The 13,246-nt window shown below is 41.1% G+C and overlaps 1 protein-coding gene across 1 annotated transcript; it reads left to right on the top strand.

The window, feature by feature from the left end:
• The first annotated feature begins 7,610 nt into the window (after positions 1-7,610).
• GPX7 (glutathione peroxidase 7) lies at positions 7,611-10,458 on the top strand. Its single transcript, XM_089491778.1, has 3 exons — positions 7,611-7,739; positions 8,788-9,049; positions 10,295-10,458. Exons 1-3 carry the CDS (start codon positions 7,611-7,613, stop codon positions 10,456-10,458), a joined length of 555 nt encoding a protein of 184 aa, XP_089347904.1.
• Positions 10,459-13,246: the final 2,788 nt, after the last annotated feature.

The following is a 13,246-nucleotide window of genomic DNA, read 5'->3' as shown; positions in this document are numbered from 1 at the left end:
CATATATTAGTCAAATGGACTGTGGATATTTGCTTTCTATCTACTTATGTACGAAACTCTAAAATAATAAAAGCAGTCTCTTTATTATTTGGCATGATGACATTTAACACACTTATGAGTTACTATAAATCCATTTCCTGATATATTATAAATACCAAAACAGGCTGTGTGGGGGTGGAATATACTGGTTTATGATGTGTTCCAGCAGCAGGAACGTAATCAGAAGGGAAGCCATATAGAAACGGGTAAGAACTCCAAGAGACATAGCTTGGGCGCGCTCCCTTTTTTTTTGGAAGCCAGGGGAAGGCATACAGTTATAACTTCTTAAAGTGGGTCAGTGAACAGTCTGCTCACATGACGACTCAATCAGTGCACATTCATTTACTAAAAGAAGAAGCTATAAGGAATCCTTATATTGCCTAAAGTCGGCAGCTGAGCAAATCACACCACAACCAAGGAGCCTGTGTTCTTCACGGTTCCCCTCGCACAATTTAAAGGGGAAAACATCAAACAATGTGAAAGTATTAGCCAAAAAATTGATGTTTCACATTTTTACTTAATATAACCAGGATTATATTAAGTAAAACCTACCTGTCAGAGCTAAATGTGCCAGCAGAGTGACGATAGCTATCAACCTTACTTTTCAATACTGGGGAAACTGCAAGTGAGTTGGTTGTCTTTCCTGCACATGGGTTGCATTTACAACTTATTTTCAGAGGATGGTTTACAATGAATATCAGTCTACTTTGCATCATACAAGTTGATTGTGTAGGTAGAAGCCATATGACAGATGTCAGACACACCAAGTGATAACACATTCGTTTATGATGGTAGCCGGAGTCTATTACACAAATGACCTCTCTAACAAGACATACTGATGGAGGCAAACAGTCACAACTATATTATTAATAATACATTTTTAATAAACAATATTCAATAGGGCAAACAAAACATTAAATAGATGCTCCAGATAATGATGATGAAGGTCAAAAGAAAGAAGCATGTCCAAATGTTGATTTAGGCAAAATTACTATGAAAAGGTCTACTTATTAAATATTATTTCTGTTGTGATAATGATCCTGCTAAGTACAGGCAGCTATGCGAGCCCACAAGAAAATATATCTGTGAAAACCTATGTGGCTCTCATTTATAGATTAACGACTAAAAAAACCAAAGCAAAACAACTTTTTTAAGGGTAAAATCTCCTGCAGGGCATTTAGATGGGGAAAGGGGCAAAGGCATTTGGGGGATTCTTTTAAAAATGTGGAGAAAACATGCAGCTATCGTATGAATTAAAGTACATATAATTGCCGGGCGTCCTTTTAATGGTTTCTAGACATAAGACTGAAAACACTGCCTTTCATTAATTTGTGACACGCCATTAACAGCAAATGGTGTCTCAGGCAAGGTGTTACTGATCGCACCTGGAAACAAAATATATAAATATGGCTATTCCCTAAGAAAACGTACATTAAAAGAGAAAAAAAGATAAGATCCAAAAGTTTTTGCATCCTGCTCCTCGGTTTTGATACTGATTTCTGTAGCAGTATCCTTTCCTGGCTCCTAGTTTTTACCGTCTGACCCGTAAATGATCATAACAGACATCTGTAAGGCTATGTTTCCAAGTCACAATGTATCTTTTGTTTACCTTTAGTCTTCTTTTACATATTATTGTGTTGCTGTCCAGAATGAAATGTTTGCTGTGTTATACGAGAGCATGAAGTCACTTTTATTCATTTCTCCCTAGATTTGAGAAGAAAGGAAAGAAAATGGTTACTAGAAGCATGTATTTAGAGAAAGAAAAGCTTGAAAAATGAATTTCCCCAAAGCTGCAGAGAACACGAGGTTATCCTTAATAACCGATTACAGGGGCGGAAAATCAGGTCACATGTGGCAAGAGCGTCTATCAGCCGGTGACACATAAGAGAAGTGAAACTCAACTCTCAAAGTCTCGGGGTAAACAAAACTAATCCGCTACTCTCTCCAGATTGAAATATGTATGTGCCCGAGAGATGATACATCTAACCATTAGAGAAAAGGTTGCGTAATACATATAACCCCCCCCAAAACATATCTGCATGTCTTACCGATATCATTTATATTATAATAAAGGAGATCCTGAGATCCCGGAATCATATTGCTCATAAGCGACACAAAGAGAATCCACATCCTTTTCCCTGCATGAGATTATACAGGTCCCTCGCTTTTAAACAGTGTGCCTCCAAAACAATCAAAGACAATTAAAAAAAACAAAAACAGCACAATAAAATAACTGAATTAGCCCAAGAGCCGTACAGATCCCCTTCGAGATGCAGGGTGCGTTTATTCACCTGCCGACGGAAGCCGTATTAAAAGAAGTAGCGCCTGCGAAAGAAGCAGGAAGTGAAGCTTTAATTTATTGCCAATATACAAATTCTCTTATAATAAAATAATCCACAAAAAAGGGGAAATAAACACGTCTGTGACGCTGGGCAGGGCGGACTGCGTAGGGCTTTAGTAACGTGCAGAACGAGGATTGCTGGCCCTTAAAGGAGGTCCACCTCTTCCAATGACCACAGAACAAATTTAATTTCTCAGGCTGTAACATTAGATTATTGTATATATTGTCCTCGATCTTTTGATAGAACCAACAGGGATGTATCTCACTCACTAGATACCATACGTATCTGCCCTGTCAACCCACCTACCCCTGCCGCTACACAAGAGACCTCATCTCTTAAAAAAAATTGGGGTGTCTAACCAGACGAGGAGCAAGTTCATGAGTCCAAAAGATAAAAATACATATTTATATGAGCGGCTTCATGATTGTCGTTCCACCGATTGTGACTTCTAGATCCTAGGTGTTCCAGCATCTGAAAGCTTAACTTCAAATCAAGGTCTAACGTCTTAAGATAGGTACACCCCCCCCCCTTTATGGAAAAGCTTTCTGTAGTAGAAACTCTGCCATTCCACCTGGAAAAAAAATGTATATACCGCCGTACTCACAAGTCTGATCTATGTTTATCCAGGTGGAGGAGTCACGCAGAACAGTGTTTCACGCACATATTTTGTAGGCGGTAGGACGGGGACAACAGGCAGCTCTTTACTAGAATCAGATTACCGACAGGACAGCGAACCAATAACTGGAGCTAAATATAGCAACTGAGCGTATGTCCGCGTCTTCTGAAATAACATGGACCCCCTTGAAAGAAAATAAGCCATTTAAATACAAATAGCCCCGAGGATATATTTGCTCTCACATGGAACCAAATATTCTAATATTTACATTGGCACCGAAAGCATTAGGAAATGTCCGGTTGGTCTATACACAACGCTGTTCTGCGATACGCGGCAACGGTCAGCGGTTCATGCAATAAATAAATGAATAAATAAAAAGGTACAATCTCTGGGCAGAAATCCGCTTTGCACGGTAACAATAGGAACGCAAAAATATATAAAATAAGGTAAATTAAACTGTGCGGAATTATATGCAGAAACACAGAGCAGTTTGCTTAACACACGATAGCACAGCGTACGTGGTAGGTAACATAATATTGAGTAATATTATTAATTGTTTTTTATAGCGCCATCTTATTCCATAGCGCTGTACAATGGGTAAACAGGAAATAAGTAGTATATATAACTCAACTTAATAATTCAACTTACAGAAACAACAGGTGAGGAGGGCCCTAGTCAAACAAGCTTACAATCTAGAGATACAATATAGCACTGTATCCAGGACTGGTAAAGAAATGAAATATAAAAATATAATACAGAAGTTTTACCTAGTATCCTGCATTTCACAATATAACCCCCGGCATAGTGCTACAGCAATGTTTAATTACAACATTTTCCCTTATTTACATTAAAACGGAGGTTTAGATATAATGTAAGGAGATTTTTACTTTACTTAAAAGGTGGTAGATAAATGGAACAGTCTCCCCGTGGCATAGGCTTATGACATTTAATTATGTATGGGATGGGCATAAAGCTATCCTGAATCTAAGACGTGACCAAGTAATGATTAAGATCTCAGCCTCTTCATCAGGAACCGACAAACTAGATGGGCTGAACGGTTCTTATCGGATGTCAAATATACGCTTCTCCAAGATATACGTAGGATAATAGTGTATATTACCGAAAAACTAAGAAAAACCTGCGGCACACTGAGAATGCGTTCGTAACAAGCACATCATTCCAAATAATATAATACAATGAATTAAAGGTGCTGTTCCACTTAGGCAAAGCACTTTGTTCTTCTGGCAGATTGCAAGCTCACAAGACCAGATTGCAAGCTCACAAGACCAGGGCCTTCTCCATCCGTACGAGTATGGCCTAACATGCATCAACTTTTTTAATGATATGGTTGCTTGTTGCTGTGCCCATGTTGTAATAAAGAACACTCTGGTTCTCTATATTTAATCTTCTCATTGTTTTCTCTAAAGCTATAACCACATAAAACTTCTAAAGATGCTTTTTTTGTTTCTATGGCAACAACCTATAGGGTGCTCCCAGCAATCACTATGAATGAGGCAAAAGTTTACAGGGTAAGGAATTATTTCTGCAAAAGGTTTGGGATCAATGAACATTAGGAGATGAGAGGCAATATTTTTAGTTCCATTCCAGATAAATCATAAAGCCCTTTAAATTTATATATAAAGAATAAACATATAGGGGGCTTGAGATGTGAACACAACAGGATTAAACACACAAGACCAAAAACAGAGCAACATGTAACACACACAACAAAAAACACAGCAGGATAAACACAACACAATGACATAGCCCTTCCCAATGTAACTATATACATATATGCACAATGTAAACAAAAGCCGCCATACGTCAGGTCCCCATATGTAAACAAATAAATGTATATAAACACAGACACACCTCCAGGCCGCCCCCTCCCGGTCCCCTCAGCTCCTTCCAAACCCGGGCCTAATAAACAAAGTATGGGGGGAAGCGCCTACCAGAGACCGGTGCTCAGTAGGCCGCAGCGAGTCGGTAGGGGAAGAGATTGCACCCCCCGGAGGGCGCTAGTAACGCGCTGTACGCGGGGCCGCCATGTCCGGCTCCTCCCGCTGTGCAGGCTCCGAACACACAGCTCACACCGCCGCCATGTCCGTCGCGAACTGCATCATGGGGAGGGGGAGGGACCTGCACAGTCACTAGGGGACAGAAAGTAGTGGGGCAATTGCCGCTCGGTAGAGGGGTAGAAGGGTGACTCAGACAGGGGGTAAGTGTCTTGTATGGGAGATTGCCCCATGGAAGTGCATACCACCCAAATGTCTTTACTTAGGGGGGCAGTCCCTCCTTGGGACCTAAATCCCTCTGTTGTTGGGATGTCAGAATGTTTGCTGGGTGTGAGGGCATCGTGGGGTTCTACAGCCATAAGAGTTACTATTCTGTGTTTACAAACAGCGGGGAATGTTTATAAATTCAACGAATAAAACGAATTTTTCTTCCAGATACAACGGGTCACGTGAAAATGAATGCCCCGCCCCGCCTCGCCTCTAGCCACGCCCCACCTCGCCTCTAGCCACGCCCCGCACCGCCTCTAGCCACGCCTCTAAAAGAAGTGTCTTTCTGGCCCTTTTCAGGTGTTGAGGTATGATGGGGCAAATGCTGTATAGTAGGGGGTATGAGCCGGCGGCTCAGTTAAGGGGACGTGTTTTACTTAGGACAGGCCTGGACTGTAAGTATGGCACACTGGGCAAACGCTGGCCAATAGGGCCACATAACTTATACAGCCGCTCCAACAACAGATCGGGCCCTGCAGTGCGCGACCACTGGCTGGATACGTGTGGCAATAACATATGTGCTGGGGGCCTGGTAACATGAGTGTGGCCGATGTTTTTATGCTCATGTAGCGCAGCACTCGATCTCCCGCGTGAGAGTCTGGCTCTGTTGGTCAGCGGACAGCGGGCATTTGCCCTCTCTGCCAGATGGCCAATCTGGGCCAGGGTGGGGGAAGAACCATAATAAGGGGCTGCGTGAATGGCCCCAGCATCTGATTTTCCGTAAATGTACTGACATGCGTGCCAATAAAAGAGTGCATTGGGGTACATTGAAGTCATGGGGGTCTCACATGTCAGTGATGGGACATAACTGAGGGGTTCTGTAGCCCGTAAAACGCCAAAGGGGCCGCATGTCTCTAACTTCACTGTGGGGCTCTATAATAATGACCTTTTTTTTTCTTTAATTACTCATAAAATTATGAAAGCTGTTCATTTATTTTTACTGACATAAAGTATATATAATTATATACCGGTATATAACATATAACATACCCCGTAAGTATATTCCAGGGCTGTGTAATATTACTTGTGTTTATGTTCATTGTTGTGTTATTTTTGTATCATTGACAGGGGTTTAAGGAGTTGTGTCTTGCCTAGAACAGCCCTGAATTCCTTGGGGCAGACCTTGTATTGCAGGATGTCCCCTGTCCAGGGAACCTTGTTCCAGGGCTGTGAAGAGCATTATGCGTTATACAGGGCCAGCACAGCCCTCCATGAACCTGCCAGTGTTGGCCATTCTTAATGAATAGTGAAGTGAGAGGCTTAAAACCGCAACCCATCTGCAAACTCTTGTTTTGGTGAATAAAGTCCAGTGTTTATTGGATGAAAGGGAGTATGAATGTATGAACTACCCCTATGAATGTGTGTGTGTATGAATGTATCGTATGTATGAATGAATGTATAGTATGTATGTATGAATGTATAGTATGTATGTATGTATTAATGTATCGTATGTATGAATGTATGTATGAACGTATGGCATGTCTGAATGTATATGTGAATGTATGTATGTATTAGACGAGACAAACACAGCTTGACATTCTTCATGTATTTGCAAAGCACTCTCTAGCGGGCACATTATCAGCTCAGACGTCACATTATAATTAATCCGTAAATTCCGAATATGAATCTGTAGTGTGGGGTAACCTCACCTGCCGTCTTTTCCACGTCACATGCTGCGGACCAGTATGTGTAAAATCACAGAGGGGCATCAGTTATGCATCCCACATACTGCAGGGTAGCACTTTACACAGACTGCTCTGGAACATGTGGAATGTATATGTGTCTCCAGTCTACTATTGTCTTCTATTATAGATGTACATTTGGGTGCAACATACAGGTGTGTGTAGGTGTTTGTGTGTGTGTGTGTGTGTAGGTGTGTGTGGGTGTTTGTGTGTAGTTGTAGGTGTGCGGTTGTGTGTGTGTGTAGGTGTGTGTGTGAAGATATATAATGTATTGATCATCTATTATCACATAACTAATTGTAGAGTTGGACATGGGGTTTTCATGGGGTTGTGAATGCATTATAGAGACCTGTAGATTATGATCTAGGGGCTGTAGTCGTCAGTTCCTGAATTATGGTACTGGTCCGAGATACCTGGTGATGGGAGTTGTAATCCAGTTTGGATGTCACTCCTGATTGGCCTGTAGTTCGCTGTATGTTTAAAGGTCTCTGTACACGACAGCAGTGTGAACATGCAGTGATTTTGACGCCCCCCATCCAGAAGGTAATCCCCCCTGCACGCCCCCCATGGCCCCTCCCATACGCGGGGCCAGCCGACTTGCAGCAGTGGTCCTAAACTTTTCGGCAGGGAGAGTAGTGCATACTGTGCCATGTTCCTAGCGGTGTTGCTCCTGTTCTTCTTAGTGTCCCCGTCCCTGCAGAAGGACAGGGACTTCTACACCTTCAAAGTGGTCAATATAAGGGGGAAGCTGGTGGCACTGGAGAAATACCGGGGATCGGTGAGTGAGGCTTCATATTCCTTATTACTTATAATTAATTACATAACGATCCGGTAACATACTCGTTACAGCCGTTCTGTGCTAGAACTTTGCGTATTTACCCTCGCAAGAGCAAACTTCCGTGTCCATGACCCACTCGTGGTTAGATGAGAGTCATTACTTCTTCACTGCTGGGATTTCTGCTGTTACTAAAACAATTAATCAGAATATATTGTGCTGCTAGTGTGTTTGCGGCTGTCTCTTTTCGGGTGTCTGTCTCTTTTAGTGTCATTCCCCCTCCTGTTACCCCAGCGGGGCTTTCTTTCTTCATTGGGCTGTGGACGTGGCATAATACCGAGAGCAGTCTCTGCAGCAGTTTCCACTCTTCACCGCCAGGGGGCGCAGCACTCAGCAGCTGAGTCTATGACCATTTCAAACGTGATTGCTGCTAGCTTTTATTATTATTATTATTATTATTATTATTATCTTTTATTTATATGGGGCCAACAATTTACGCAGCTCTTCTCACAGTCCATACTTTCAAAGGCTCTGGCAAACCTAGAATTGACAGACTAAGACAAACCGATACATCTTGTAAAGACGGCCCGGCTCGCAAGCTTACAATCTAAATGACCAAATGAGAACCTGGGAAAGGGATCTATCAATATTTGCAATTTGAATTATACCCAATTCCCCAAATACAAGTCAATGAAAAAGCAGATTCATTCACTGAACAAAAAAAACATTTGTCCCGTTTAGTCTGCCCATTTTCCTTAATCAGTCCTGGGTCTCCTCTTTCATTCACGATATGCCTGTGCATGCATTAGCCGCTGCCACCTCTGCTTGGAGACTGTTCCACTAATCTACCACCCTCTCAGTAAAACTTCCTTACATTAATTGTAATTATGTGTTTGCTTAAAAATATATATTTTGCTATAGGTCAAACAGACCCTACAAGCCAAGTTAATTTTTATATTTTAACTTACAAAATGTTCAAAATCCTGGTCGCACAGTCACTGCATGCCTACTCTCACTTTCTTACTAACCAGCCTTTATTGACTGTCCTCAGATATGTTTGGTGGTCAATGTTGCCAGCGAGTGCGGATTCACCGAAGATCACTACAAGGCACTACAGCAGCTGCAACGCGACCTGGGACCCTACCACTTCAATGTACTGGCTTTCCCATGCAACCAGTTCGGCCAGCAAGAGCCCAAAAGCGACCGGGAGATTGAGAGCTTTGCCAGGAAGAATTACAGCGCATCCTTCCCCATGTTCAGCAAGATAGCGGTCAGCGGCTCAGGAGCCAACGCTGCCTTCAAATACCTAATTGGTAAGGGGAACGAACACCACTCACCTGTGTGCTATGCAGCTATAGCTAGCACAGTATTGTCCAACTACAAGCCATATCTATAAAGCACATTTCTGGGGAATAATGTAAAACAGGGAAAACTTTGGAAAACTTTGCATGTTATAAACATATATTATGTTATAACTATATTTTTAAAGTCAAGTCATAGTATTTGGTCTTAAAACGTGTGATAGGTGCTCACCTGTCAATCAAAAGAAAAGTTAGTTCTCCATTAGCACAGGTAGAACTATTGACATGAATGTCCTCTGATTGTTTAACACATTACTGCCTTAATGTGTATGTGTTACAGAATAAGCACACATTCTGCATAATGCCCGTGATTCATTCATATATAAAGTGATAGGGCTTACATTAGGTTCTGGCTTTCCCCTTAGATAGTGCTGAAAAATATCAACTATTAGGTATATTCACTAAAGTGGGAGTTTGCAGGAGAAATGCAGTTTCATCTCCATCTACCTTTTCAAAAACGTTGTTCTGTATCCTTTTTTAAATCAGCTCTAGTCTTTGCATAATATAACGTTTATTAGCCATTTGCACAAGTTCTGGCGCCATTATCTCATCACAATCTGCAAGACAAACACCCGACGCCTTATCATACTGCCTGTGGGAAACAATAGAATAATCGCCCAGCAGGACGCTGTATAAAGAAGTTTGTGGAGGAACAGACTTCATTAGCATTGCCATAAAGAGTCAGCTTAGTGTGGTGACAACAATGGCAGCCTCCAGGTCTGCAGATAAAGGAAGCCTGTTGGAACACAATGAGATAAAGTCAGGTTTTTGTAAATGCCGACCTACATTCCTGTATACGTCACTGTACAGGAATAAGCAGTCTGTTGCGTTTCATTCATCAACAAACGCCATTCCATGCTTTTCAACGCCCCAAAGAATGCCTTCCCGCACCAGCTATCTTAGAGAAGCAAGATTAGTGATTACTTTTGGCATTTGTCGTAATGCAATCAATGAATATGTTCTGGGCATATGATTTAAAAGCCCAATATTTCTGTGCATTGTTTTTTGTTGGGGTTTGTTGCTCTTTGCAAATGGTGCCGTGCCGTACTTTGAAATATAATACGTGAGTATCTGTGTTTCTCTTCTATGTTTGATATGGCACGTGATTGATGGTTCACATGGCATTAAAGAGATTCCATTGTGATAATAACGCTAACTTTGCAAATTGAAGGTATTTTGTTTTCTGCGTTTGCTTAGAAACCTCGAAGAAGGAGCCGGATTGGAATTTCTGGAAATATCTCGTTGGTGCTGATGGCAAAGTGGTGGATGTCTGGGGACCATCCGTGTCTGTGGAGGAGATCAGACCCCATATCACAGAACTTGTGAGGAAAATCATCCTAAAAAAGAAGGAAGAGCTATGAAGTTACTTTTATCCTCCACACCCGGGCCACTCAGGGAATAGGACACAGCATTCCCACCTACGATGTAAACTTTTACGTGAATGTCATGTATGACCAATCTGAACACTCCATTCCGTTTATAGACATGTCACTCACTGAACCTCCTCTAGCCACAATGTCTGATCGGTTTTGACGGTTGCCATGGATATATCGATCCCTACAGACGTTTTATCATCCATAACCACTTAAGATGTAGCATAGCACACGGCTAACGTTTCTCTCATGAGGCTGCCTTATGGAGAACGACAGAGCTCCGATGTTCCATTCCTTCGAATACTTATGGGAGCTGGTAAAGGGTTTCTCCAACATTCATTCGCTATTCTCTTACCAAAGTGTCATGTAAATAATTATTTGTTTTTACTAACATCTAAAACGTTCTGCTTAACCCTATCAAGTATAAATGTGGATATTGTGTGCCTAATAAAACTGAAACACATCTGCAAGGTGCACATATTAAGTATTAGAAGTTATTTTTTTTAACTTTTGTTATTTTCTCGTTAGAGATATGCATCAAGGAATAGGCAGCTGCTGGCGAGTCAGCCATTTTGAACTACAACTTCAGTGGGCAGACTAGATGGGCCAAAGGGTTCTTTATCAGCCGTCAACGTCTATGTTTGAAATTGCTTATTTCAGCCCCATAGACAGCCAGATGAGATACACCTTATATTATAAACTATGTATTTATGATCTTAAAAAATTAACATTTGGGTAATTGGACAGATGTGCGTCATCAGTTCTTTAGTCTATACTTGGTTCCACTAATGGTCCATACTTCATACTCACTTGGTGTCACTTGGTCCTTCATTAGATGTGGACATAAATAGCGATACAACAAAATATTTTTTTAGACTGATAAGTCCAGTTTTGATTCATCTTTTTTGAAGAAAGAATAAATACAAGGAGCGTCAGCCATGTTTTTATGTTTTCCATCTACGTCGTGGGTTTAGAAAGTAATTATTTTGAACGACAGGACCAAGCTCTGTGAGAATACCCTTGGAGGAATTGCCTGCTCATTCTGTATTCTAAGTGGTGGTTGAATCTGTAGGTAATTATATATGGAAAAAAAGAGGAAACGAACTGTATGTCTCAATATTACAAACTAATTAAGGAGACATTACACATTCACATGGCTCCCAAGGAAGGCTAGCCTGCTGGATTAAACATTAGGATGTGTGATATGACTGTATATTACCAATAGGCAAATATCACACACCATATGATGTATTGCTGTTATTTCCCGAGAATCCACATATCCGTCAGCAAGACTAATAATACAAAAGCATGCAAGGTGTTTAATGTCACCGTTAACCTTAAAAGAATAAGAAAATACAGTCAGGAAGGGTGAATTTGGGGTAAGTACATGGGTATAATACAGCCGGTGAACCATTCTGGAAACAGTAACTGTATATTGTGTCACAGTGTTTATACAGAGATATTCTCATGACTGTCACAGAGAAGATGGTCCAAAGAGGCTTGTGACAGAATAATAGTCTTTTTTCAGTTAAATCCTAACAACGACATGCATAATATCTAGGGAAGAAGAGACGTTTACAGCCTCGTATTCCATAAGGTATAAATCAGCGGTACAATATTATATATTAATATTACATTACTTATCAAAAGTGAAGCCCCAATAAAGTAACATTCCTTCATTGGGGTCTGTATACTAACAGGAGAGTTGACCGGATAGTTCCAACTCCCTGATCCCTTTCTACTTAAGATGCCCATCATCAGGGAGCTTCTGCTGCCGAAAGAGCTTGGCTGGCCCTGTATAATGTATAGTTAAATCAGTGAAATTTCACGCCCGGTGAATTATGTATTATTTGGGCCGAGCTCAGCCGTTCTTGCTTTAGAAACTTGCCGACGATGGCCCTTCATAATGTACATTGAAGTGAGGGAGTTGAAACCACTCTCCTGTCCCCTTTGTGCTGGGATACAATACGCACCTCCCAGTATTCATTTATAACCTACAAATTTTTTTTTCCTTATTTGTTTTTTTCCCCAGAGACTAAATTACTCCCCAAGAGCAAAGGTGACAAACCGCTCAACAAAATTTGCGAAGCAGAACTCTCATCATGCTCAGGCAGGATTTAAGCTGGTGGAGATTTATGAGAGTTGTAGTACACAAGCAGCTCTTGAGCTACCTTCTAACTATTTCCCACAAAGGGCACGAATTGGTTTTGTTAAATCATATCACGCACACGGGATTTAAACCCCACAGTCTCACTTGTTTTGGTTCACAGCGTTCTCGAGTGATTTGTACCATTTCCTAGATATATCGTGGCTTTTTGATAGTTTTATGTTTTTTTTATAATAGTTTTTTTTTGCAATACATTTTTGTGAATTTTTTAAAGGTGTTTTCTCGTTATAAAATCATCAACTGCAACTTGCTAGTTCTGTGTAATCGATTTCATGAAGATTGTTATAAATGTGTGGGGGTGTATCGAAAATAGTGGCTTGAAATCAGGGATAGCTGCCAACATTGCTCATGGTGGACGTTCTCTGGGGTCTGTCTGTACCTTCACAACCCTTGCCTTGTATGTTTTAGAGGAAGAGAAACAAATACAGATGAATTAAAACTCAAATCTCGAACGTTACGCTTATTAACCCTTCCTCAGACAGTAAGGATTGTAAGAAGCTGATCAAGTTAGATCCCTGCAGTCCGACTGGAAATGAAAGGATTATAAAGAGAAAACTCATCTAAAAGTAATCACTAAAAAGCTGTGGACCTGCTATCACTAAGCCATGT

Source organism: Sceloporus occidentalis, unplaced genomic scaffold (genome assembly GCF_023333645.1).
Source record: "Sceloporus occidentalis isolate IW3139 unplaced genomic scaffold, rSceOcc1.0.p SCAF_51, whole genome shotgun sequence".
NCBI lineage: Eukaryota > Metazoa > Chordata > Lepidosauria > Squamata > Phrynosomatidae > Sceloporus > Sceloporus occidentalis.
The sequence above is the reverse complement of the archived record's forward strand: the minus strand, read 5'-3'. Positions and strand labels throughout refer to the sequence as shown.

Excerpts from the sequence above, each read along its gene's own strand:
- GPX7 (XM_089491778.1), top strand. The coding sequence starts at position 7,611 with ATGTTCCTAGCGGTGTTGCTCCTGTTCTTCTTAGTGTCCCCGTCCCTG. Across the intron at positions 7,740-8,787 it reads TGGAGAAATACCGGGGATCG|ATATGTTTGGTGGTCAATGT; the intron begins GTGAGTGAGGCT and ends GACTGTCCTCAG. Across the intron at positions 9,050-10,294 it reads TGCCTTCAAATACCTAATTG|AAACCTCGAAGAAGGAGCCG; the intron begins GTAAGGGGAACG and ends GCGTTTGCTTAG.